Raw genomic sequence first — 27,978 nt, 5'->3', positions numbered from 1 at the left:
CTTGTCAACAAGATGATATCCATGTTTCACAGCGTTCCCTCTTGGTTTACGACAGTCATACTCAATCTTAGACCCACCAAGGTTTTGTTGGTGGCCTCATCATAAGCCCATTAAAGGCAATAAAAAAACCTAACAAGTAGTGAGCATTAAATTATTCAAAAATTTTCGGGAAAAGAATCGTCGGTGCATGTTGCATACAATGCAATGAATCTATTGCATAAATTTCACACACCCTGCGATCCTTCTCACTTGCATCTTGTTTTGAAGCTGTCTTATATGTCTAAGAATTAATGTCTTGAAGATTATTAATGACTTACACAGTACTGCACTTACACTAGATACACAGTACTGCACCATGCTAACATACTTGTTTGACACATCCTTTTTGAATATGATAAGCTGTTTCTTTTTTCTACAGATTAATTATATACTTAAATTATATCTAAAATCATTCTTTGATTTTTATTTTTAAATCAGACATATTTTTCCAGTTATATTCTTATTTAACCTCTTTTGCATATACACTGCTGGCCACTCAAATTGCAACACCAAGAAAGACAAAAGATATCACAACAAAATTTATTTAGTAGATAACATGTTGACCAAGTATCAAATGATTAAATTTATAGACTTCTGTGAAGTGTGGTTCCTTCCAGAATCAGTAGACCGAGTAGACGCCATTGTTGGAGATCACCGCTGCCACATGCCTCGGCATTGATTCAAAGAGACTTTGGATGTGTTCTTGGGGTACAGCAGACCAAGCAGCTTCCACACGTTGCCAAAGTTGATCTTGTATGGCAGCTTGGGATGTAATCTGGGTCAATCGTTCAGCAACCATGCACCACATGTTTTCTATTGGCGAAAGATCTGGAGAGCGAGCCGACGAGGGAAGCAATTCAATCTGGCGATTGACGAAGAACCCTTGGACAATGCGTGCCAAGTGTGGTCGCGCATTATCCTGCTGAAATATGGCTGTGGGCTAGCCCTGAAGGTAAGGAAGGACAACTGGCTCTAACACCTCAGAGATGTAGCGCTGGCTGCTTAAAGTACTGGCAATGCGTATTAGAGGAGTGCGAGAGTGATATCCAATACCGCTCCATACCATAATACCAGGTGCAGGACCAGTGTGGCAGTGCATAACGCAGCTGTTCAGCATCCTCTCCCCAAGGTGTCTCCAGACTCAAATCCGACCATCGTGATGTAGCAGACAGAAGCATGAATCGTCAGTAAAGACAATTTCATTGAATTCTGCCGTCCACATCCTTCTTTCATCGCACCATTGGCGGCGGAGATGTCTGTAGTTCTGCGTCAAGGGTAGACGAAGCAATGAATGTCTTGCGAACAGACCACTCTGCTGTAAATGGCGTCGAATGGTACGCTCAGACACTGGATGATGTGTTACAGACTGAATGTGCTATGCTATGGTTCGTGATGTGACTGAGCGATCCGTCACTGTCATGCATACAATGTTCCTGTCATCACGTGAAGTGGTGCACTGAGGTGGATGCGATCGAACACGTCGGTCCGGTGTACCCTCCTGCATCCAACGGTCACATATCCGCATCACAGTTGTTTGGTTTCGTCCAACACAACTACCGATTTCCCTGAAAGATAATCCACACTCTTGGTAGGCCACTATCCTTCCTCTGTCGAACTCAGATACTTGATCAAACAATGATCGCTGTTTACTACGAGGCATAATTGATCTTTTTTTTTTAAAAAAAAAAAACAGAAGAAAAACACAATTGCCGAACTTGAAATCGTTAAAAACTCCAAGCCTTAAATAGCGGTTTGAAGTGTGCCACAGGCACGCGTGATGTGCGTCTGCACTGAAATTGTAATCATTTGCATATCTCACCTCCGCTAATGCATGTTGTAAATTTCATGTTATTTGCATCCTTCCTTCAGGCTGTTGCAATTACGGTGTCCAGCAGTGTATATTCCTATTTAACATTTTTTGCAGTTATATTCCTATTTAACCTTTCTCAAAGAGTCTGAATCCAGTGAATCAAATGCAAGTGATTCTACTTCTTCAAAACTGGCAGTCAAGAACTCAAGTTCAGCCTGGGTCAATTTTATCTTGCAAAAATACAACTGAGCTGTATATATATAAAATCTATTTAAAAACCCTACTATGACACATGTGTCCAATATGTATACAATAGCTAAATATTAATATTTTTACTTGTTACAATAGTAATTTTGTCAGTTTCAACATATAACTTTATCACAATAAGAAGTGAAAATAGTATTGGGTTGTTCAGAAAGTAATTCCGTTTTTTTCCCATCAGAAGGCTTTAGTGTATTTTTTCACAGAAGCTTCACATCTTAGCTGCATAATTATTATATATCATGACAAATGATATAGCAAGGCTTGCTCATGCAAAAAATTTGATTGATTTTACGAAGTAATTTTTGGTTGGTGCCCTTTCCAATTTGGAAAGTGTAATACAGCATTTTCAGCATATTTTACTTTTTTACTATCGAAAAGGTAAAAATGCTTTTCAAGCAGGGGAAGACGTACTGAGAGGACAGTGTCAAAACTGCTTTGCAAAATTTCAATCAAGCATTTTTGACCTTAAACATGCACCATGTTCTGGAAAGTTAGTTAAAGCTCATGAAGACACAATAAAGGCATTAATTGATGCAACAACTTGTGAAATTGCTGAGAGATTAAACTTGGTGAATTCGACTGTTCATTATCATTTGAAATGCCCATGTTTAATCTCGAAGCTCGACATATGGGTCCTCACGTTCCCCACGGAAAGAAATTTTTGCCATCGCATTGATGTTTGCAATTTGCTTCTCAAACATCAAGAAAATGATCCATTTTTGAAGTGCATCATCACTGGAGATGAGGGAGTAAAAAAGATGAATTGGCTCAAAGCCCTTTGAAAGACGACATTAATAAAAAAAAAGGTGATGCTATCCATTTGGTGGGATTTCAAAGAAATTGTATTTTTCTTTTTTTTTAACTTCTATTGGATAACACAATAATTAATTCTGAAGTGTACTGTATGCATTTGAACAAACTGAATGATTCGCTTAAACATAAAAGACAAGAATTGATCAATATAAAAGATATAGTGTTCCACCAAGATAATACAAGACCTCATACAAGTTTGGTAACTTGCCAAATGCTTTTACAGCTTGGATGGGATATACTGCCACACCAACCATACTCTCCAGATCTGGCACCTTCTGATTATCATTTGTTCTGGTCTCACATGTAACACCAAAAATATATATTATCTGCTGTTTATTACAGACAAAATTAGTTGAGTATACTCAAACCATTATTGAAATACATCGATGTGAAATAACAACATAACATAGGCCTTACTCCACTGAAATAGAGCAGTGGTTGGGACATATATGTCCAGTGAGCTTGAAAGGGTGTATTTGGCAAAATTCAAATTAAAAGTGTGGCTCTTTTTGGAATTCTTTAATAAATCAGGACATGCTAAACAACTGTAACTTTAATCTGCTTAACCTTCCAACATGCGTGTATGCGCAAAATTTATGACAAATTCAGTTTTTAATGCACATTTTTTGCATATTGAAGCTGAGACGTCTGAATGTCATTTCTATTCCTCTTTTCTACCCTTCCCCACATGATGGAATGTGCCAACAGGAAGTCATTTGACTTTTTTTAACTGGGCTTTTGTGCTACGTGGCAGCATTTTCAAAAGAATTACGACACGCGCGTGGTTGTGTTTTAAAATTCGGAAAATATTTTGTAATTTTGTGTTATTAGTTGCAGTGTATTATTTTAATTTGAATACATTTGGCTCTGTAAATTTTATATCGTTTTTCATGGCAAAAAAAAAAAAAAAAAAAAATATATATATATATATATATATATATATATTGCAACAAGCTGATTTTGCTTAGATTCTTCAAGAATTATCTGATGAAGAAAAGGAAACCTTTGGACGGGAGAACAAGCGATTTCCATTCCTTATTTTCTTTTATTTCTAGTTTTTTGGAAATAAATAAAAACATTAAAGTTAGTTTAAAGTGTGTTTTTGTAACCAGTAAGAAGTAAATTTCCTTGCAGAAATAAGTAATGCTAAACTTACTTTTTTCCCCTACCAAGGTGATTTCCTTTTCATTGTCTATACTTTGATGAATATTAAAATTAGCTTCGATTTTAAAATATAATTATTAAATATTAAATTAAAAATTTTCTATAATGAAATACATCATTGCATTTCTGTTTCACTAACATACAAATTTTAAAATAATTTACTTATATTTGAATGTGATATTCGTATTTTTGAATAATAAGATTAATATTTTATTTCTTAACAAATTTATTATCAATATTCACTCATTTCTGTCATTTTTCGTGTTTAAAATGGTAAAATAACGGAGGTTTTAAAAAATATGATGCGTGCGTTCTCATGTAAAATTGCCAAGCGCGCGTGCTCGAAGCTTAATAGCACTACATTTTAATCAGAATACTTTTTTAATATGAAAATAAAATTACTGAATTTATTCTTAATTTGCACATTTTTAAAAGAAGTTAAAACGATAGAGATTTTTTTTTAAAGAATAAATACCTATAAAACAGTTTGTAAATTAATGTTAACACAATTGATTTTTAGGTATTTAGTATGAAATGTGACCATCATGTTTTGGGATAGATTTTTGGCAATTTTTGGTTTACTATGTTTTGCCACATTACTTCATCACCGAGAAATCATACTTGAATAAAAGAAGTCAGAATCCTTCTTTACTTGTTCAGTTCATTTTGTGCATCCTTTCCTGAAGAAATGCCCAAAAGTTTTCGATTGGGTGAAGGTAGGGTGAATTTCCTGGCAACTTAAAAGCTTAAGATCATTTTCTTCAATAATTTTTTATTCCTTTTTTTAACGTGTGGCACAGAGCAAGGTCTTGCTGGAAAATGCCATATACCACTGGCCAAATTTCCTTCAGCTTAGTACATTTCTTTTGATTGTTTCAATATATTTGTCAGAATTCATTATTCCATCAATTTGCAATAATGACCACAGCCCATGAACAGTAAAGCAGCCCCAAAACAATTTCTTAACGGGTATTTTACACACTCATCAATATGTTTCACGGAGAGTTTCTCGCTGTGTGTTTTCCTGACATAGCAAGCAAGACCTTTGACCCTGCACAGCGAAATGGGCTTCATTAGATAATAAGTTTTCCCATTGTTTTTCATATTTTCTTCCCTTGATTGTCTCTTTTTCACCACTGCCTTAGTTAGAAGTTGTTTTTTATAAGGATGGACAGCCTTACGAACCAGCTTCTAGTAGCCTATGATGAACTGTGGATTTGTGAACATGAATCTCTGATTTTGCTAAATCTGTTTCTAGGACTCATTTGGATTTCCTTAGTAAAACAGAGGTAGTTAGCTAGTAGCTGACACAAGTGTTTTGCTTTCTCCCAAACTTTCCTTTCTGCTAGGGTGATAAACTGCCTGTGTTGTTAAACTGTCTAATAATTTTTCTACCAGAATTTAAGTTACATCATACAGTTCATTAATGTCTCTCTGTATCATCGAAGAGTGTTCATTTAATGTCACTATCTTCTTTTCTTTTGAGTAAAGTCATTTAAAACTTGCAGTACAACTTTTCCAACATATAATATAGCCTAAAAGAACAACAATTATCTCAAGAGCACCTAATAGCACCTCTCATTGAATCACCTAAAAGTACAAAATAGTAAATAGGTGAGTATAATCACAGTTAAATATCAAATGTAAATCAGGCCTGCCACATTCAGGAAATCAAGTGATGTGAAAATTTCCTCTTTTTCACATTAATTTGGAAACTACTGCACAAATTAAATTTGATACTTTAAATCACCTACCAGAAGTTTTAAAATCCCTGTTTTGAGATTTGGAGAATGATAAAGCTTTAGTCTCTTTCACTTTTATTTGGACATGTCTATAATGCAGTATTTAGCACATCTTCCTCGAAGTGTTAAAACTATAATCTCGAGTTTTCAAAGAGCAGGTTTTATTAACATTATTATTTATCTTATACTTTATATACCTGGCTTGATACATTCTTGTACTTGTTCCAATATCCTGTTCATTCAGTCCTACACTTAGCAGACACAGTCATTCAGCATATAGCATTTAGCCTTAAAGGCAAATGTATTTATTTATACATTACAGAAATTATGAGCTAAAAAATTCTAGTAATATATCTAAATTCAAACTCAAAAAGTTTATACCTTTTTTAAGAACAATCTTAAAAGATAAAATGTACTTAAATCCACATTATTCCATTCAAAATACTCAGAAAAGAAATTATGTGACAAATTAGTATCTCGCAACAACAACAACAAAAAAAGTGTATACTAACTAAGTGATTTCCTCACCCTCCAAAATGCACACCTTTAAATAAAATTGTTACATGAAAAAACTGTTACTGTATTTGTAATTGTAACATAGTTACTTTTTCAAAAACAGTTAAATCCAGGATTTTTTTGGCAAAACTGTGAGCAATACAAAACAAGCATTTTCCAATGAAATTTAAAGTAACAAAATATGAAGACAAAATTAAATGCCTAAAATGACTATATAGAATATATTTCAATAAAATTACTGAATCAATAATAATATATTAAAATGCTTGTTAAAAAATTCTAATCTTTAAAACTCGAAATTTCACAAACCTATGACATGGCCATCATGAGTATAGACACCACTCAGCAAGAACTGCGATCCACCAAGTCCATTTTCGATGAACTTTGCTAATGGACATCCAGCATCTACATGCCTTTGATAAATGCCTTGAGTAAGTTTTTTTATAATACTATCAGGAAGAGAAAATTGTTCGTTTTGATCATAAACTTCAAGACCCCACATGATAGAAAATAAACTCCTTTCAAATTCTGCAGCTCTTCCTAAAGAAGTATAAATTGAATAATTAGAAAGCTGCAAATGGGCAAAATTTCATAACAATATATATGTAACAAGGCATGAGGCAAATTTTAAAGAATATGAAGAACACTCTAAGTAATCTGAAAGATCTTTCTAAGAGAAGCTCTATTAACCAGGGTTCGTTAATTAACAATTTCCGTGTGCAGAAATGTGTATTTCTGCACACGGAAATTAAGTACTTTTAAGCACCATTAATGAAAAAAATTAAGAACCTATGAGCAAATGGGAACTGAATAAATTCAATTAAAATTATTATCTATGCCTGAACTTCACTTTTGTAATACTCAGAGCTGGTTTTATACTTGATAAGGCCCTGAGCTATTTAAGATATGGAGCCATTTATACTATATTTTAATTTTCTGGGGACCCTAAGTTATAGCTTGTATAGCTTACACGTAAATCCTGCACTGGTAATACCACCCTAAAAATAAAATATATCTGTAAGTAGGATGCATTATTATTAAATATTAATTAATTAACATAATTATTGATAAGTTTGAGAATAAAATAAACTATATGAAATTTATCAAGTAGCATTAAATATTTTACACTCATAATAGTTGGAAATATTTGAAAGAAGATAAGTGACATTTTATTTACATTTTATTAACAGTTAGTTTTATTATTATTTTTTTAATATCTTATTTTGTCATATAGTTGCAAAATCCAGAGGTTTAGTAAATAACAGGTAGATTTTCTGTCAAGCGGCATAGGTTAAAATGAGAAGTAAGATCATAATCAACATGATTCACAACTAAAGACTGGATGCTGTCACTGCTGCTGCTTGCCTACAGAGAGACCTGCTGATTGGAAGAAACCTAAAAGGGCTTATGTAGGCATGGTTGGCAAGTTTTGAAAGTTAGTTGGGTTCTGTCTGACACAGTTAGTGCCGTAGCTTTGTGTAGAGTTCCATGGGTTGTAACCCAGTTAATATACATTAAGGTTCTAATTTAGAAGCCAAACAACAAAAATCAGCGTTATATTTCCAAAATTTTCACAGGACTAGTTTCGATGGTTTTACCGAACCACCATCCTCAGCTGCAAAACCTCAAATGAACAAGATAGGAAATAATGATTAGATAAGATAAGAAAGCCTGGACAAGAATAAGCAAGTGGTGCCATCTATTGGTGAAACCAGAACTAAAACATAATTTCTTTAAAGGCCGAAGGCAAATTTGGATTGGAATTAGGATCGTTAACTAGAACGGAAAGATTTTTATGAATGTGAAATGCCTCTAGAAAATCCAGTTCTCCAATGGAAGATGTTTTTTGAATAATTTTGGCAGCAGAAAAATTGAAAGTGTGGTTTTCGGACCAACAATGTTGAGCAACAGAAGACTTCTGTGTTTCCTTTTTTCTAACATATGCCTCATGTTCCTTGACGCGAAATTTTAAGGCTCTCTTAGTTTGGCCAATGTAAATTAAACCACACTGGCAAGGAAAATAATTTACATTGGCCAAACTAAGTTTGCTAAAATGCTAAAACTAGTTTGCTAAAACTAAAATGCTTTATTTTAATGTTATTTTTTAAATATAATTTCAATATATTACCATTATTTTAATGAAATTTATCAATGTTACAATGTTTTAAAAACTATTGCCGAAAAATTAACAGATCTCGGGAGTAAAAATTTTTCTATAGAAACTGATCTTAAAATCGCCAAAATGTTGATAAGTCGCCAAATTTAGAACCGTTTAATAAAAGAATTCACATCCCCAAAAGTGAAAAGTTGTTTAAGAGCTCTTCACTAGGAAAAATGAATTTCGAAATGCTTATGTTTCACTTCTTGCTTAGAAACTTGAATATACCACCGTTTATATTAGAAATAGGAACAAATTATAACCCATTCAAAAGGTAACCATATATGCCAGTGAATTGCCAAAACTATTCCTTCAAAATGCTAACTAACACTCAAAATGGCAGTCATAAAAACAGACAGAAATTTCAGATGAATAAAATTAAGGACTTTCTGCTGATTTTGGCCGAAATTCAGGACTTTTAAGGACCAAAAAAATTAAGGACTTTTAAGGACTCTTACGGACTGTACGAACCCTGTTAACCTGTCATCTTAATAAATCTGAGTCTATAAAAATAGACTAAAGTAAGTAAATATACAAATTTAGCTAATAAGGACTCTTTAAATACAGGTGTTCATGAAAAATCCCAAAACACGAGGTGCTCAGAGAGTTAAACTCCTCAAAATAACTATGCTTATGTTTTACAAAGTCTTCCATATTTTCATGTTTTGAGACATTTTTCTCCAGAATTTTAAATAAGAATAAGAAAAAATAATAAGATAAGGTTTAACAATCTTATTACTAAATTTTGTGTAATAATTCATGATACTTAATATTTTGCTGTTGACATTTTTGACAATGCAAATAATGCAATTTACCACCAATAACAAATACAAGTCATATCAAAACACACTCATAAGAACTTTGCTTTGGTTTTATGTAACCCTGATCATCAGTAAGCCAAATTAGGTTTTGCAAGAACGTTACAAGTTAATTGCTATTTTCTTTGCTTTTCTCTTGCATTTTGCAAAAGTGACTGAAACTTAGAACCTACTTTTTACAGAATAGCAAGCAGTAGATAATTTTCAAAGATGCAGAACTGGTTATACTACTGCACAAACTCAAAACAATTTTAAGACTGTGCAATTTGTACAAATGCCGAATTAAATACATCAAAGAAAGCACAAAACCTTTTAGATCCATATTTAAATGAACTTACATGCCGCTGTGTTCATAAAGAAAGTGGCAGTTTTATTACTATTTTACATTCCATTAAGGATTTTTCACCGTATGGACTTTTTTTCATATCACCGTTCATTTAGGATATCACCATGCGACTAATTTTTCACCGTTTGAAACTTTTCATTCAGGGAAAAAAAAAAGCGGGATAATTTTTAAAAAATTGAAAGATAAATGGTAACTGTGTTAAATTCATCATCTTAACCCCTTCATTGTTAGCTTGACACAAATTCTTAATTGTTGGATCTAAATCTTTACTTCCCTGCATAAAAGTAAGGAATTTTTATGTACTACCTCCCGGTAAATTTCTTAAATGATGGAAGTAAATGGCTACTCTGAAGCTGTTCCTTTTCCCATACAGACAACGATCTATGTCACAGCAGTATGGAAGAAATCAGCAGTCCAAATGTGCCATTGTTCCTTTTACAATTTTTGCGAAACTCCATCTGAGCAGATCACCCTGTCAAATAGATTGAAAAATACAGGAAAATAACCTGCTAATACGGACTTTGTATTCATTATTTGGGACTTCGATACAGCTTTTACATGGCAAGCTACTCAAGGAATTCATACCTGATTTTCAAGATAATATGAACCAAAGATGTAGATGGATAAAGAAAAGGTAAGCCTTCTCATAAAATTTGATGAAATCTCGTAAAATTTTAAAATTGTACGGATTTTTGGCATGTGTGAAACTGAATTAGCCAACAGAGATGACTCTGATTGTTTCCCAATCTGCAAACATAAGCTCTTTTCCAAACTCTTGTTAACTGCCACAACTTTTAATTGGACTTGCACTAAAGAGAAAATGGGCTCACATATCTGAATAAAAAATGGTTGGCACCTAATGCTCAAATCTGATCATGATGAAATCAGTTTTGATGAGCATAAATCTGACAAATCGAGAGAGTCATCAAACGTTTACCCATTAATGGTCACCTTGACAAAATTAACTGTGCACTATATGCTTATAACTTAAATGTATTTAAAACTGTCCAGCTCCACAACTCTAAAGTACAACTTAAGCCTATACTTTAAATCAAATTTCTCCCTCTACTTAGTTTTGATAAAGTTCTTAAAATTAATCACCTTCTACATTTTGTAATGCGAATAAAAAATTCAAACCCAAGAGAACAGCTTTATAATGCTTTAAATGCAAATCCTCAGTCATTTTGATAACTGCAGAATTAAACCATGTTGTCAATGGTATTCAGGTCCTCTCCTTTCATGTCTCCTCCCATGCGAGTTTAAATGCATCAAAAAAATTAATTTGCTGTAACTATAATGGACTTCAAGTAGCTAGCTTTTATGGTTGCCTGATATTTAAAACAGACAAGCATAAAAAATTCATTTTCGCCTGTCTTTGGAGTTACATATGCCAATATGACAAAAAACTGCTCACTCTGTTGCTTCAAGTCAATCTGAAGCTACCAACACCAATATTAATGCTAGAAGATAAGTTAACATACCAACCTTGCAGCCTTAGTCTAAAACTAAAAAGCAATTGATTATGAATTTATGTCAATAATATCCAAACTCGTTGAAAGTTTTCAAGATATTCGTTATTACTAGGCAATAACTCCAAAATTTATTTAACTATGCAAGAGATATTGAGCTATAATTTGAAAAACAGAAGAAGAAAAAAAAAATCTTTACTCCACAATCTAACAGCAAAATATGCAGCAACAGAACAGAGTCTTTCATCCATGACCACAGGCTCAAAACAGGCCCATTTGCCCTCCCTATTGCCAGTCCCTATGTGGGCTGACTTTCAAACATCACACCTATCAAATTAAGGTCCCGGGAAGACACTCTGCAGCACTAGGTTTGCATCACAGAAAAGACATTACCTGGCCATGAAAGCATAGCAAGTTAAGAACAGTGACCTTCACAAGTACTTCGTAATGGTGGACATCACCATTAACCCTGAAACTGCAAAGACCAAGAGCAAATGTTTCACAATATCAATTACAGATGATGCCATGAGACTAGCAAGGTCATAAAACACATGGGGAGGGAAGAACCACACAGATTTATAAAATAAAAAATGTTTTCTATTGAAGCAGCTACAGTTCGTCTGTTATACAGTCAGGGCTAACAATATTCAAGAACATAGTTCTGAACTAAATATACTTAAAAGATACAATTAATATTGTTAATAGATTTAAAAAAAACTACTGATGAATCAGGAATTTTAGAGGGGAAAGCAATACATTTTTGCACTGTGTACTGACTATGTGCTTATGAGACGAATTTGCTATGATATAATAAAATAATAATATAACCAAACTTTTTATTGCTTTATTTTATCAATTTTGGATATAATATGGCAAGGAAAAGGACTGCCAATATACTGAAAAAAGCTTATTAGTAATTAAATAATAAAAAATACTAAATAAAAAGGATATTCAAGAAAAAATTGTGTCTGACGTAAAAATAATATCCAGGGTAGATCATTTCCGTGTGCTCTCATCTAACTACACCACTATAATAACTTTCCATAGGAATGCTATAGCAGGCATTTTTCCAGGTTACAAAATAGCAAAAACATATTCATTCAAATTGTTTGAAAACTTGGTATTTTGCTTAGTTTCTTCCTAAATATGTATCTTTGAATATTTTTTTCATTATGAGAACATTTTTTAACAGAAAACTTCTTTCAACATAATTATTAATTACAGTAAAAACTGTAGATGCTTTTTAAAATTTTCATGGTCTACTATTTTACAAACTTTAAAAAAAAAGTTTCATGCAGTATTAATGGTTATATAAAAATTAAATGAGAATTTATGACAGAATTCAGAATACAAAATTCAAATGTCTGCATTTAAAATACAGGTTATAATACCTTAACCAAAAAATTCTTAACTGTAAATACTAATGATCACCACAATTCTTACTTTAAGGGTCAGTAAAATGGCAAGAGTTGTGATACATCATATGCTTTGCAAATTGAAAAAAATCCATTTTCCTGTTTGCTCTATTGAAAAAGGTAGTTACTGATAATATAATTGGGAATTGAATTAATACTTTTATTACTTAATCAAATATGATGATTGATTAAATACTTGAGCGAACAAACAGAATTATTGAAATATGTGAATCTGACGTTTTCCAACTTGAAAGTTTAAAATACTGTCTGTTTATGAGATGAACAGTGCCCGTGGTGCTATAACAACAGGGCTAGTATATTTCAAATAGGGGCGAACCAAGGGTTGCTTTATTGTTATTTTGTTTTTGGAGACTGTTGGCTCAGGGTAAAAGAGTTACCATCCATCTTCAAGATACCCCTACGGAAAATAGGTCAAGGATCATTTATATGGCAACAGACATTTTCAGACAAATTGGCGAGAGCTTTTTTTATGATAGACAGACTATACAGAGATGATAATGAATGAATATTAAGTAGTAAATTTTGTTTATATCATAAAAAAGAAACAACAATAATAATAAAGGAAGTATACATACTTTACAACAGCTGAAAAATTAAGAGGATAATGAAAATTTATCCTCAGCAAATATTAAGTTTCTGTAATTTAAATAATATTTCAAATATCTCATTGGAATTTAGTCGGACTATGTCAAAGACCATTATCAACTTACAGGTAGGAATGCCTTTGGGGAGGACTTTTTAAGGGATTTTGGCTAATATTCATACCACACATGGCAAAAATCACAAAATCTGCCATACTACATGGTTGCTGGTGGAAAGCTGAACAGTATCTAATTTAAAAGAAACATGTCAATGTAAAATTTATAAAACTAAGCAAATAAGCAATCTTAGTTTGACACAAATTTTGATATTTCTCTAAAACATAAGATTCAGACTCCTTGATACAAAATTTTAATGCTCTTTTAGTTTGCCTGATATATGTCAAAATCACGATGACTACATATGCTATAAATATCCCCCGGATTAAAAAAAAAAAAAAAATACCCAAAAGATGAAGAATCTGTATAATTTTATATAGGGAAGTGACAAGGTTGTTAGGATTTTTTCTAAAAGTATAATAATCCTGTTAATGTGAGATTATAAACATTTCCCAGATCAGTGTAAATTTGTAAAATATGGAAATGAAGCAAAAAGTAATAAAAATGCATATTTTGATGAACTTGAAAATATTATTTACATTGGATAAAAAAGGACAAAAATTAATAAAAATCAGTAATATCAATATAAGGTTTACACATACCAATAAATAAAATATTATATAGTAAATGTATATCAACATCATATATTAAAACAAAATTTTGTTGTCTTTTTAAATAAGTTCGGCAACCACTTTTTTATATTTTCGGGCATTATAATTTTTAATCTAAATCAATCCTAGCATATTACTCTACTTAGAATAATCTTTGATCAAAAAAACTTTATTTAATTTCAGTTTCCAGGAATCTCTGTCCCAGCAGGTTTCTGAACATTATCAGCAACATCTGCAAGGCCATAAATGGATTTGGATTACTTTCAATTAAATTTTTATCGATAATCGTTATCTAGGAGGCTGAAATTAGTATAAAAATATTATATGATTATGCAGCATATATTTTAACTTTCAATTTTTGCTGTCTTTTTGAAATTGCCACCCCTCAGTAATACCCACACAGCCTAAAGCAACATAGCTAACATGCTCCTATGCACATATTTTTGCTTTATTAAACTTTATTTTATTTAATTGATCCTGAAAGTTACATGCAGCTCCACCACAGAGAATGAAGAAGAGACTTTTACCATAATATATACATGTAACACTTCATTCATGCGAGCGAGAGATGTGATGATCAGCCAATCAGCAAGAGGCGCACATCACATGCTATGTTTTACATCACAGCTTCTCTCTCGACTCAGTCTCTTTTGGCTGGTTCCGTTGGAGGAGAAAGACTGCTATAGATTGCTCTCGGTAGGAATCTCATTTCTGTGTGTGTAATAAAACATATTTTTATATCAAATGCTGTTCCTTTCTGTTTCATTCATAATCAAGAGTCAGATCAATCAATATCATCTTTATACATAATACCATTAAAACTGCTTTTCAGTGAGAAGTTGGATTAGTCCCACTGCCATATTTCTTATATACAAAATTTCCCATGGCATTGTAAATGTGAAGATGATCCAGTGTAAAATATAGAAAAAATGCACTCTGTTACATAAGTGTATTTTTGATATTGTCAAAATTCATTTGTAAGTTTCTAATTCAAACACTCACTCAAGTACTACCTTTGAAATGAAATAAAATATTTAATCAGGAAGTAATGGAGTAATGAAGCAGCCCACAATGTTCTTTCAACATAACACAAGATGCAGAATTAACAAACATTGCATCAGGTTTTTAATCTGTTGTAAATTAACTGCACTTCAAACAGTCCCTTGATACTAAATTTATTTACCTGTGGGATCAAAGATGAAATCCTGGTTGAAATTTTACAATATTATTTCAATTTAAGCATTGGAAGCATGAATGACTTTTTTCAAAATGGTTATGTAATAATTTGCAATATAAGAAAACAAAATTATCATTCTTGCAAGTTATTCACAAAATATTTTGTGAAGACTACTTTTCATAGATCTGAATTTTACAGTTGGGATTCCTGCTATTTATTTAAAGAATCAAATGGTATTTTCACGGACCATTCATGTGCACTGTAAATACAAACGAGTTACCCTAGAAACTTCTCCACAAAGGCATCCCTCTCCTTAGGCTAATAGCCCTATATGCTTAGCCATATTTAAAAAAATATAACCACATAACAACTTAATTTCTAATGATCTTTTGGTACTTTCTGACTATCTGCAACTCCATGAAAATTTGCCAATTCATTTGCAAGTTGGTGAAAATGCTCATTTTATTAATTTTAACTTTCACAGTTTTCACCTGGTTTTTATATATATATTTTTTTTTAAATCTTAATTTTGTATTTCATTCAGTTTGTAAATTATTATATATATTTATACTAACCTGAATCTTTTTACTTACTCTGGCATTAACTATACAACAGATAAAACCACTTAAAATATTTTTGAAAAATTTTATGCACAAAAGGAAAGATTACACGAAAACAATGTTTGAAATAATGACCAAAGCTTAAAATTGTATTAAATATAAAACTTACCTTGCTTTTTACTAAGGCTCCATGCATCAAATAAATAATTTTCGTTGAGAACTCTTGTTAACAAGTCTGGTGGAAACTGGCCTAGCATGGCAAGACAGCTTACAAATTTCACAGCAAGATTTGGCGAATTTTCATATAATTGCTCTATTCTGCTGTTACACGAAAACAAGACGTTGACAGCTTCATCGACTCGAGGGGGTTGATATCCAGTTGCTGTCAAATATTCAACAATACTAAGGGGAGAATATTCTTGTGTAGTCCTCACGCTTTCTGCTTCTGAGCAAATAGCATCGACAAGGTAGTCCATTAAATTTGAAGGACAAAAACTTAACTTGTAAAAATGTAAAAATATTTCATATGTACTCTGCAAATTCCACTTACTAGCCACAATAGCTTCAGCAACACAGAAGAAAAATGGGCCGTGGTAAAAACCTTGATTTCGGCATACGCGTAAAACAGGAATAATTTCTTTTAGATGTAATATTTCTATATTTTTACATAAGACATCAAATGACACTTTAAGCAATTCGTTATACCCATCTACAGGAGTTTCAAGATTTAGTAATGCAAATATTATAGTCATTGCTTGATCAGTAGTCAACACAGGAGACCTTTCTATAATAGTTGAAACAATTTTCTGAAATGATATTGTCTTATATTAGTTCAAACATAAAATCAAAGATACTCAAATATAGTGATAGAGATTTATATTAAAAAAAAATGTTTACCACATGCCATACTTCTAAAACAACAACAAAAATAAAAAAAAAAAAAAAAAAAAAGACTAATTTAAATTTTTATCAAGAATAGGTATGCAGATTGAGCTGATTATTCGTGTTAAGAATGTGCTTCTTGGGAATAAAAAAATGTTAAATCAGCCACTATGACTGTTAACCTATTTTACCAAGCTCCATCACTTTGCAAATCATAAGCCGCACAAATGACACATACAGTCTTATGATATACAGTAATGCTCTTTGTTTTTGAAAAATACATAATACTTTCCAAAGAATAAGAATTCAGTGTTTTAAGCTTAAAACAGTCAGCTTTTTAAAGCAGTTAAGAACATATTTGGGGTGTATGGTTGTTTTCACCCGTGTGGTGACCGGGTGTGAAAGAGTAGTCTCAATGTAGCTCATGCATGTTGTAAAAGGTGACTAAAATGGATACCCAGCGTCTGGGGGTATAGCTGGGTACTCCTGCCTCCAGGGGGTTTATAAATATGGAGACCTGGCCCTCCAGGTTGGGTTGAGCACAAGGCCAATGCCTCGTAAAAACTTCTGATTCAGAAACCTCAAAAGGAATCTTCCAGACTGGTCTTCCACATTCCCAACGATCTAGTTTGAAATCGGATTTGAGATTTGAGACATGGAACATAAGAACTTTCTTTATATAAAGGTTGAAGCTTTGAAAATACTTACTGATGTTTTTATTGAGTATAAATTAGATATGCTGGCCATCCTAGAGATGAGATGGACTAGCAATGGAGTGGTTGATAAACATAATTCAGTGTTTATTTTAGCTGCCATGACAAAATACATCAGTTTGGAACTGGTTTTATTGTTGGTAAACAAATTAGAGATAGAATCATTGAATTTAAGCTAGTGAATGAGAGGATTTGTAGGCTACATATCAAAGGTCAAATTTTATGACCTTCTTGATAAAACTCTTCGTGAATGTCGCTCAAATGATATAAAATTTATATTGGGTGATTTTAATGCAAAGATTGGTCACAATGAAGACTTAAATGTGTTTGTGGGAAACCACAGTCTACACATGGAGTCAAATGAGAATGGTATTAGACTTATGAACTTTGCCTTCTCTGCTAATGTGATGATTTGGAGTACGGCATTCAAGCGTAAAAATATACATAAAGTCACCTGGAGATCTCCAGATGCAAAAACTCAAAATCAAATAAATCACATACTGATAGATCTAAGACACAGAAGCAGTCTTATAGATTTACGCACATTCAGAGGCGTGAATGTGGATTCTGACCACTTTCTAATTATTTTGAAATTGCACTATAAGATCAACAGATCTTACAATAAAAGGAGGGAACAAAAATCTAAAAAGCTTGATATTGAACAACTGAAGAAAACAGAGATAATTGAGAAGTACAGGAGAGAGCTACAGAATAAATTGTCGACAAGTGGAGGAACCCCGACACCTGAGAATGCTTGGCAAAATCTAAAGAAAATTATTGTTGAAGCATCTGAGAATACAATACCAGAATACCGAAAAAGCAAATGTAATCACTGGTTTGATGAGGAATGCAGTGAGATTACAAAAAGGAAGAATGAGGCATATAGACTAATGATTCAAAGAGATTACGCTAGAAATGCAGAGGAAAGGTACAAGGAATTAAGAAGAGAGGAGAAGAGAATTCATAGAAAGAAAAGGCGATTGTACCTGGATGAAGTTAACAGGGATATTGAAAATCTAAAAACACAGAAAGAAGCTAGGAAATTTTATAAGCTGATAAATAATATCAGAGCTGATTTTAATCCCAGAACAATAAATAACTTGTAGAAAAAATAATGGAGAAATCATCAGACATGGAGGAAGTTTTGGTTTCTTGGCATGAGTGTTTTAAGGGTCTGCTTTCGGCTAGAGAAGAGGAGATAACTACTTACAACATGCTACCTATTATGTGTGTGTGTGATTATGGCAAAGCCTCGAGGGCTATCTGCCTAAGGGGAGGGATGCCTTCATGGAGGACTTTCTAAGGGAAACTGGTTCGTATACACGTTACACATGGGGAAAACCACAAAAACGCTCATGCAGCCAGCCCATTCGCGGGATTCGAACCTCGGACTGAACTACCAGTGTTCAGCGACTTTACCGCTCGGCCGCTGGTGGGCGCTACCTACTATGAGTTGTCAATGTGAGATTATGGAGCATAATCCACCAACTCTATACGAAGTTGAACTGGCAATTAAAAATTTAAATAATAATAAATCAGTTGTACCAGATGGCATCAAAGCATAGCTTCTAAATATCAACAAAACAAATTTAAATGAAGGAATCCATCATCTAATTTGTTGCATATGGACACAGGAACAAATGCCCACTGAGTGGGAAGAAGAATCTGTTTGTCCTATTTATAAAAAAGAAGACAAGCTAGAATGTTGTAATTACAGAGGAATTACCTTACTGAATTCATATAAAATCTTCTCCATTATTTTGTATAAATAATTGCTTACATATACTTCTAATGTTATTGGGAATTACCAGTGTGGATTCCAGAAGGGAAAAAAAATAACTGATTAATTGCATTCTATTGGACAGATCTTGGAAAGAACTAAAGAATAAAACAATGATACCTACGACCTGTTCATTGACTTTAAAGCTGCCTATGACAGTATTGACAGAGAAAAAGTACTTGAAGCCATGTTAGAGTTTAATATCCCGAAGAAACTGATAAGCCTCATAAGGATGACTCTTAAAAAAGGTGATATGTAGAATAAAAATTTCAACATACCTTTCAGAACCCTTTTATACTGAGAAAGGATTAAGACAGAGAGACTCACTATCTTGCTTGCTATTTAATATACCTTTAGAAAAGGTCATAAAAAGACTCTGGAATAAACACAAGTAGAAACATCTTGCACAGAACCAAACAATTGCTGGCTTTCGCCAATGATATTGATATCACATTGAGCGATCAAAACGACCTGTCGTCGAGGCTTTCGTCTCACTTGAAAATGCAGCAAGAAAGATGGGCCTTATCATTAATGAACACAAAACAAAATTTATGATTGCATCTAATAAAACTTTTGGTTTATCCCCCTTGATAATAAAGTTATATCTTTGAAACCTAAAACAATTTAAATATCTGGGCACATTGATCACAAGTTGCAATGATATAAAAATTGAAATAAAGAATAGAATATTTATGGCTAAATAGATGTTACTATGGAATTAAAAAACAACTTAATTCCAAACTAATCAGCATAAAAAATTAAATTAAATTTATATAAAACTTTAAAAAGGCCTGTTGCCAATTACAGAAGTGAATGTTGGATATTTAACAGAGCAGAGAAAGACCTGATTTTTCCATTTTTGAAAGAAAAATACTAAAAAAGATCTTTGGACCGGTACAACAAAATGGCATGTGGAGGATTCTCTATAATTATGAACTATATGGAAAATATTGGAAAATATTGAAAATCGTAAAGACATCTCATATCAGATGGCTGGGCCATGTGTTTAGACATGATGATGCATTTTCAACCAAAAAGATGACCTTTTCGAGAATTGAGGGAGTAAGACGAAAATGAGGACCACCTACTAGATGGATAGATGATGCCGAGCAAAATTTAGGTTAATTGGAGTTAACTGATGGAAGGCTGTTCAGCCGAATGGGGTCAGGTGGAGGAAACTTGTAAAGACAACCTTGGTCTGTAACAGGCTGTGGAGCTTATCAAGAAGAAGATTGTTGTTTTATTTTTTGTAGAGCAAAAATGCAAATTTTTAGAAAGAAATCAAATTTTAAATTACAAATTCATTTTTAGAATGCTAATCAAAACTAAAGGATATCTATAGAATACAAACTTAACTGTTACTTATTGAAAAATGATTTATTTTAATTTTATATCTATATTTACTTTTTACTTCTGTTGCTGCTTTAACTAACTGGGCACAGTTACTGGGTAGTCTTTTCTTCTCATATCTATATTTATGAAATTAGAGAATATACACACATTCAATATTAATGTAGTAACTACAAGGTCATCAAGGATACTACTCTAAACATTGCCAATCACTGTGACCATTTTTAAGATGGATTTTTAAATTTAAACTCATCATGTACTTTAATCATTCAACACAGCTATTAGTTATTTGGTATTTGCTGATTATGCACAATTTGCACAAAAGAAAATAGAGCAGTTATATATCTCCTGTTCTACTGAGCGCCACCTGAGATAACCACTGATCTGACTTTGTAGTAAAAGTCTTACAGTGTTAATAGTCATCCTGGCAGAAGGGAATATTTCCTCTGTGTAAAAATATAAATGTAAATGGGCATACAAGGCCTGTGTATAAGGATAGATATGTTGATTACAAACATTGTCTAGTACAAGTTACATATGATAGTTACATAAAATCATGACAGCTATGTGTACATTTAAACATTATCTGAATTCATATTTACAATACTTTTACTGAGATAATCAAATTAAACTTGTAATTCATTTACACATTGACTGGATTTTCAATATCATTTAAACTGCTTTACAATATTACTTTTATCAAGTACATACAAACTGGATAGTAATATGCTTACATTACAATAGTTTTGCTCTTACAGTCCTGTTATTATTCTACGGAGTGAGCTATTTTTCTAGTGTTGATTTTCAGTTGTTGTAGTACTTTGAATTGCTATTAAAATTATGCTGCGAAGATACAATTCTCAAGGGAGGGGGAGAATTTCTTAGTACCTTGCTGAGCATAGCCTGATTTACCTCCTCTATTTTAGTTTTCGTCTGCTTGTTGCCTCAGGTATTTTCCGCCCATTGTGGCCAGTATTCACTGTTTGGCATTTTTAAATGCAGTTTATCGGTTTGTGGGCAGTTGAAGAGGAAGTGATCTGCATCACCTACCGCACCACATTCACACAATTCTGATGCTCGTATGCTGAATCTCTTAAGAAAATGTGGGAAGGGAACATATCCAGTGTAGAATTGAGTTTGTGCTCCGCTGTATGTATTAACTGAGCATGTAACTTTTGGAAAGAACTTGTAGGTTCTCCTCCCTGTGCTTTCCATTTCCCATCTTTTCTGCCATTCTTGTAAAAGGCTATTGAGCGTGGTTTTTTTTTAAAATAGGACTGAGGAACACTTACTGCATTTTCCAATCTACTGGAATCATTGGCTGCAGATTTCGCAAGCACGTCCGCCGCTTTGTTGTCAGTAATACCCACATGAGCTGGAACCCAGATCAGCATAGGTCTGTCATCTGATGAGATACTTAGAAGAATTTTCTGAATATCTTGCACCAAAGGACTCCTTGTCTTGTGCCCTCGGATGGACTCCAAACTTGAGGCAGAGTCACTATATATCTTGACCTTTACACCTAACTGCTATTTTGCCAAATTGATGGCTGCTTTTAATGCAAGAAGCTCTGCCTGAAAGACAGTATTTTTGTCTGCCAGTCGTCTTTCCCAAGTTTTAACCACTTCTCCTTCTTGGAGTACACAGTAGGCGCAGTGTGTGCCTTTCTCCGTCTTTGAGCCATCTGTATAAATAGCTAATGCCTTCTCATTTGACGGGGTGTATTGCATGTATATTGTGTTCTATAAATGTGTATCTGCAGGGTGTCCAAGCATGAACGGCTTGCGCTTCTCATAGTCTGTGTGGTAGAAAGTCTTTTGCCACAGAAAGACGTTATTTTCTAGGCGCAATGTTCTTACTAACAGTGATTCTCTCTCCACTAGAAGTCCAGTGGAGAGATACAATTGCTGAAATTCAACTTGCATTTTACATGTCTTAAAAGCACGATTTAGGACATACAGTCAAAAGCCGTTAATTCGGACACCCATAATTCGGAATGATCTATAATCCGGACCTCAAAGCTAAAAACTTTCTACACATGCGCCGCATTGACACATGCACATAGGCGTTTACGCGTGCGTGTAAGACCTTTTACGACTGCGCATATGAGTGCGCACAAGCGCAGAATACGTTTTTGCGTGCGCGTTTTATATATAACGGACGGTATAATCTAAAATTATCTAATTATCGATTTCAGTTAATGTTGATGATTGCGTTGTTCCTTAATTTTCGAACCGGCTTATTATTTTTTGCAGACTGTATAAGAGCAATACTATAAAAGTAAACTTGAACTTTCGATTATGTCAAACAGAATTTCCGATTCGGAGCTCCCAAAGGATCGTACAAAACGAAAGTATGTTTCGATATCCATCAAACAAAAAGTGGAATTGCTGCAAAAAATGGATAAAGACATGAAGAATGTGACAGAGAGGTTAGTGAAAACGAAAAAATTTCAATTGACAAGTTAGTCGGTATTCTCGGCACAGCAATTAACGGGACTTGAACAGCCGAACTTTGTAACTGAACAAGAAATTATGTTTGTTTATAGAATTAAAGAGAAAGTATTATCACATAAAACGAAGCAACTTACATTGAAAGAAATGTTTAATAAAGTAGACAAATAAATATTAAGCTTTTTTTTTTTTGTAAATTTTGATACCCTTTAGATCATAATTGTTCTTTATTTCATAAATTATGGTTTCCTATTTTTAATCTTATAATTTCTGCATGCATCTTACGAGATTTAAACTGATGATCTATAATCCGGAATCGCCGAAGTCCCGACGAGTCTGGATTAACGACTTTTGACTGTATATTAGATTTATACATAGTATTGTTCTAACATAGGTATTTTGACACAAAATCAGACTTTTTATGAAATAACACCAGTTTTTTTTCCATATTTCAGTTCTATTATTAGATATATAATAATAGACTAAAATTATGCCCAGATATCAAATTTTGCAATTTTTGGTGTAAAATTTATGGGGATATTTAAAATTTACCTTGCCGCATGTTTTTCAGTTTGCACCAAGAATAATTCATTTGGGGAAATTCTTAATCTTATTTTTCTTCTGAAGAAAAAGTGCATTGATCTTCTTTAGAACAAGTTTAACAAAGTATGTAAACCACATTTGGCATTATTATTGCTTAAAAACAGAGATGCCAAACTTCAAAATGCACCAAAATGTAAATTCATGTACATCTTAGCAAATTTTGAATAAAAACTCAAGACTGTAATGCCTCAGTGAAAGATTTTAAACCCACTAATGTTCTTAAAGCAGGGTAAAAACAAATTTTGAATTTACTAACTGCAAAGAAAGAAGTATTTATTTTAATTTACTATTCAAAAAACTTTATTAACTTACTATTATAAATATGCAGTGCATTCTGACAGCTTATTTATTTAAGATGTGCAGTATTTATATTATTAGATACTGCTTGGATTCAAATTGGGTTTTCTTATAAAAAATTCTCCACATAGGGGAAAAAATATTGAAGGTGTGATATATATATATATATCATACTTCCTCATTTATTCCCCCTTTTTTTACAAAATTTATCATCTGAAAATTGAGACGAGAAAAATTATGGAAACATTTCGATTTCCAAAGGATGCACTTACAATAAGAATATAACAAATGAAAAGTAGTCTTGGATAAAATACAGGTAACTATAAAAATATTATTTCTTAGAAGAAACCTACATTCTAATAAGAATACACAGTAATATTAACAATATCTACATAATTATATTATTATATACATAATAACAACATCTACATAATATGATATCTTCATTTCTATTTTTCCGTGACTTAAATCTCACCCATTCTTATTGTTGTCTCTGCTACTACTTAGGCCTCAAATCATTCATAACTAATATGTGCAGCTGACTCAATCATAGCAAAAATGTCAGTTTATGCTTGCTTCATTAAGACTGGTCAGTTCTTATATCATAAAGGCTGGCATAAGTTCAGCAGTTAAAAAGAACATGTTCAGATGGACTTTGTACGTAGTTTGTGAAGTAGTTTGACTTTGTAGGTTTTTGTTATTAAGATAAAAACGTTATGATTGAAATTATTTTATATTTAGGGTAGCTCGTTCTTTGAATGCTATGAAGAAGTGGAAAATTAGGTAAATATTTAAAAATTTCCAGAGCCTAGTACTAAAAAGCTAAGGAGAAAAATATGGCAGAAAACATGGTAATAGGAAATTGTGTCAACAGAAACTCCATGGAATATTAATCCAAAGTTTTCAAGCCATTAGATAGTTTCACAAAAGAGGTGAGATACCATTATATAATTAACACATCCAGATAATTTAGAAAATAAAATAAATTCTGCTTATTTCGGCAATTGATCATTTCTGAAAACCTCAAACAAAATGAAATTTTCAAGCATATTCTATATTAAAAGAAAACAATAATCACCAATAACATCTCCCAAAATATCACATATATACTATATGATCAAAATTCTCTGGACACATACATGTACAAAAGCAAAAATTTTAATAGAGAATGGGTCACCATTTGCTGCAGTAACAGCTGTCACTCTCTGAGAATGCCTGCTAGTTTTTGAAATGTTTTGGAAGGAATTACATGCTATTCTTGCAGAACACGGGTCAGTTTTGTCACCGACTTGGGGCAACATAGCTTAGATTGTAGTCAATGTTCTAGTACATCCCACATGTGATCTATGGGATTCAAGTCTCAGCTTTAAGCAGGCCAATTTAATTTCTGAACAACAATATCTGCAAACCACCTCTGCAGAGACCAAGCAGAATGGACAGCAGCCTGATTATGATGAAACAGGTACGGACACTCTCCAAATGCATGACAACAGAGAATTGTCAAAAATGTTCAGCTAGACCAAGAAAAACAGCACTAAACCATAATGCTTCTGCCTTCAAATTTTACTGGCAGCACAATACAATCAGATAAAAAGCGTTCACCTGGCAATCTCCACATCTAGACTCTACCATCAAAATGCAAGATAATATAACTTGATTCATCTCTCCTATACCTATGATGGCGTCACAGTTGTTGATGTCTGCACCACTGTAAGTGACATTTTGCATTCGTAGCGGTGCGATTTGGTTTATAATCAGCAGTTCTGCTGTAAACAGCACAAGTTTGTAGTTCGTGACCATCATTGTGATGACACTGCATTCAGAAGTTTCTTGGAATTCCTGTCGATTACATTTGATTAATTTTCAAACTCTCTATAGTGCTCTTCCAGTCTACAAGAGAACATGAAATACCAGATCTTTGTTGTACCATTATAAGCCCTGCACATTTCCACATCACAATAACATCATGTACAGTAGAATGGGCTGCTTCTAACATTTTTTTTTTTTCATTCAAAACCATTTAGTGTATATTTTCATTCCCTTGTACATTTCTAGCTCTGAAATAATAATAGCAAATTTGTCTGCCTTCTTTTAAAGTCCGGAAGCTAGAAGCCTGATGTCTCTAGAAGAATCCACTGTTACAAGGGGTGTCGGGATACTTTTAATCATACAGCATAAAAACTTGATTTTATGTGGAAACATGGCTTTAACATATATTTATAAAAACAAAAAAATTATTTAGTCAGTTAAATATGCCATTTCACACATTTTATTAATATATTATCATATGACTTTTAAAAACTCTTTAAATATATTTTACTAGCTTTTAATTTCTTTTTAACTCTTTAAAATATATTTTAATTGCTTTTTCATACAGTACAAAATCCGTAATCCGGACTTGTCGGGACTTCAATTATGGATTATAGATCATCAATTTAAATGTGGTAAGATGGCATGCAGAAATTATAAAATTAAAAATATGAAACCGTAATTTATGAAATAAAGAGCAATTATGATCTAAAGGGTATCAAATCTACAAAAAAAAAAAAAAAAAAAAAAAAAAAAACTTAATATTTATTTGTTTACTTTATTAAACATTTCTTTTAATGTAAGTTGTTTAAGTTGCTTCGTTTCTTGTGATAATACTTTCTCTTTAATTCTATAAACAGACATAATTTCTTGTTCAGTTACAAAGTTCCACTGTTCAAGTCCTGTAATTGCTGTGTTGAATACCGGCTAACTTTTCGATCGAAATGTTTTCATTTTCAATAACCTCTCTGTCACTTTCTTCAGTATCGGAAGTGGTATTTTCTAGATCTAGAACCATACTGCAGATTTTGTCATCCGTTAATTGATTGATGATTGGGACATTGTCATCACAATGAAAAACTTCTGTTATATCATCTTCATTTATTACCGCATCCCCACATTTCTTTACAAAATCCAATAACCGGAAAATTTCACCTTTAGTTTGCGATGCCCGAAAACCTACAAATTCGTGGCTATTTTCGGATCTTTATCATCCTCGCCATGACATGTGGTAGCTGGCCATAAATTATGCCAAGCATTTTTTAACGTATCTGGAGACACATCCTCCCACGATCTTGCGATGCTTCACACGGCAGATTTTATGCCAAAAAATTTCAAAAAGTCTTGAATAGTCTTGCCATTGCTCAAGAAATTTAATACAGATTTTAAAAATACTACTTTATATTTGCATTTCAGTGCGTGCACTATTCCCATATCCATAGGCTGAATGACAGACGTACAATTTGGAGGGAAGAATAATACGGATACATAATCTTTCCCTAAAACTTTAAGGGAAGTATGCACCATACAGCTGTCAACAATCAGGACTATTTTTGAGCCATCAGGTAAACCAACCAATTTCAAATGTCGTCGAGTCTCGGGTATAAAATGATTTTCAAACCAATCATTCATCAACGCTTGTGTCATCCATGCTCTTTTATTTGCACGATATATAACATGGAAAATCGTTACTCCCTTAAATGCTCGAGGTCGTGCATGTTTTCCGATTACAGAAAGTTTGCACTTGTGTGTTCCTGCAGCATTTGTGCATGCTAAAATTGTTAGTTTCGCTTTGGAATCTTTGACACCAGTTGGAGCCTCTTCTGTAGAGGTTGCCAAGGTATTTTGAGGTACATTGCCAGAAAACAACAGTTTCATCAGCATTGTAAATTTGTTCTGGAGATAATTGTTCACTAGTAATGAGTTCAAAGAATTCATCTGCGAATTGTTCAGCAGCTTCAGTATCAACTGAAGCTTTTTCACCTGGAATTTTTAATAGTCTTATACCATGGTGATTTTGAAATTTGGTTAACCAACCTATCGAATATGTGCACTCAGTATTTATTTTCATTTCTTCATGAAATATTTTGGCTTGAGCCATTAGCATTGGACCCGTCAATGGCACGCCTTCGCTGCAACGCTGTCTGACCCATTCAATGATCACTTTCAGCATAACGAACACTTTTTCTGTTATTCATTGCAAGTGGGGTGTCAGAATGCACAAAAAATTCAAAAAGTTCCTTTTTCTTTTTGCTTATGTCATATACAGTTAACTTTCCAATGTCATACTCTTTGCATAATTTTGAGATGGATATGCCTTTACCCATTTTTTGCAGCAATTCCACTTTTTGTTTGATGGACATCAAAACATGCTTTCGCTTGGTAGATCCTTTGGCAGCTCCAGAATTGGAAACTTTTTGACATAATTGAAAGTTCAAGATTAATTTTTATAAAATAGCTCTAACAATCT

General features: G+C 32.9%; 1 protein-coding gene across 2 annotated transcripts in view; it reads right to left on the bottom strand.

Annotated features, from left to right (window-relative positions):
- The window catches only part of LOC118189231 (FAST kinase domain-containing protein 2, mitochondrial-like), a 65,913-nt gene that overhangs the window by 15,757 nt on the left and 22,178 nt on the right, over window positions 1-27,978 (bottom strand). For both annotated transcript variants that reach the window (XM_085827455.1, XM_035359807.2), the window contains exons 5-6: window positions 15,791-16,427; window positions 6,658-6,888 (exon numbers count right to left, since the gene is read on the bottom strand). In XM_085827455.1, the coding sequence (XP_085683581.1) occupies window positions 6,658-6,888; window positions 15,791-16,427 (868 nt within the window). The remainder of the gene's footprint in view (window positions 1-6,657; window positions 6,889-15,790; window positions 16,428-27,978) is intronic.

Source organism: Stegodyphus dumicola, chromosome 12 (genome assembly GCF_044657685.1).
Source record: "Stegodyphus dumicola isolate Sdum_Otavi_A_Nest chromosome 12, ASM4465768v1".
NCBI classification, from domain to species: Eukaryota; Metazoa; Arthropoda; class Arachnida; order Araneae; family Eresidae; genus Stegodyphus; species Stegodyphus dumicola.
This window is presented reverse-complemented; position numbering and strand designations above follow the sequence as displayed.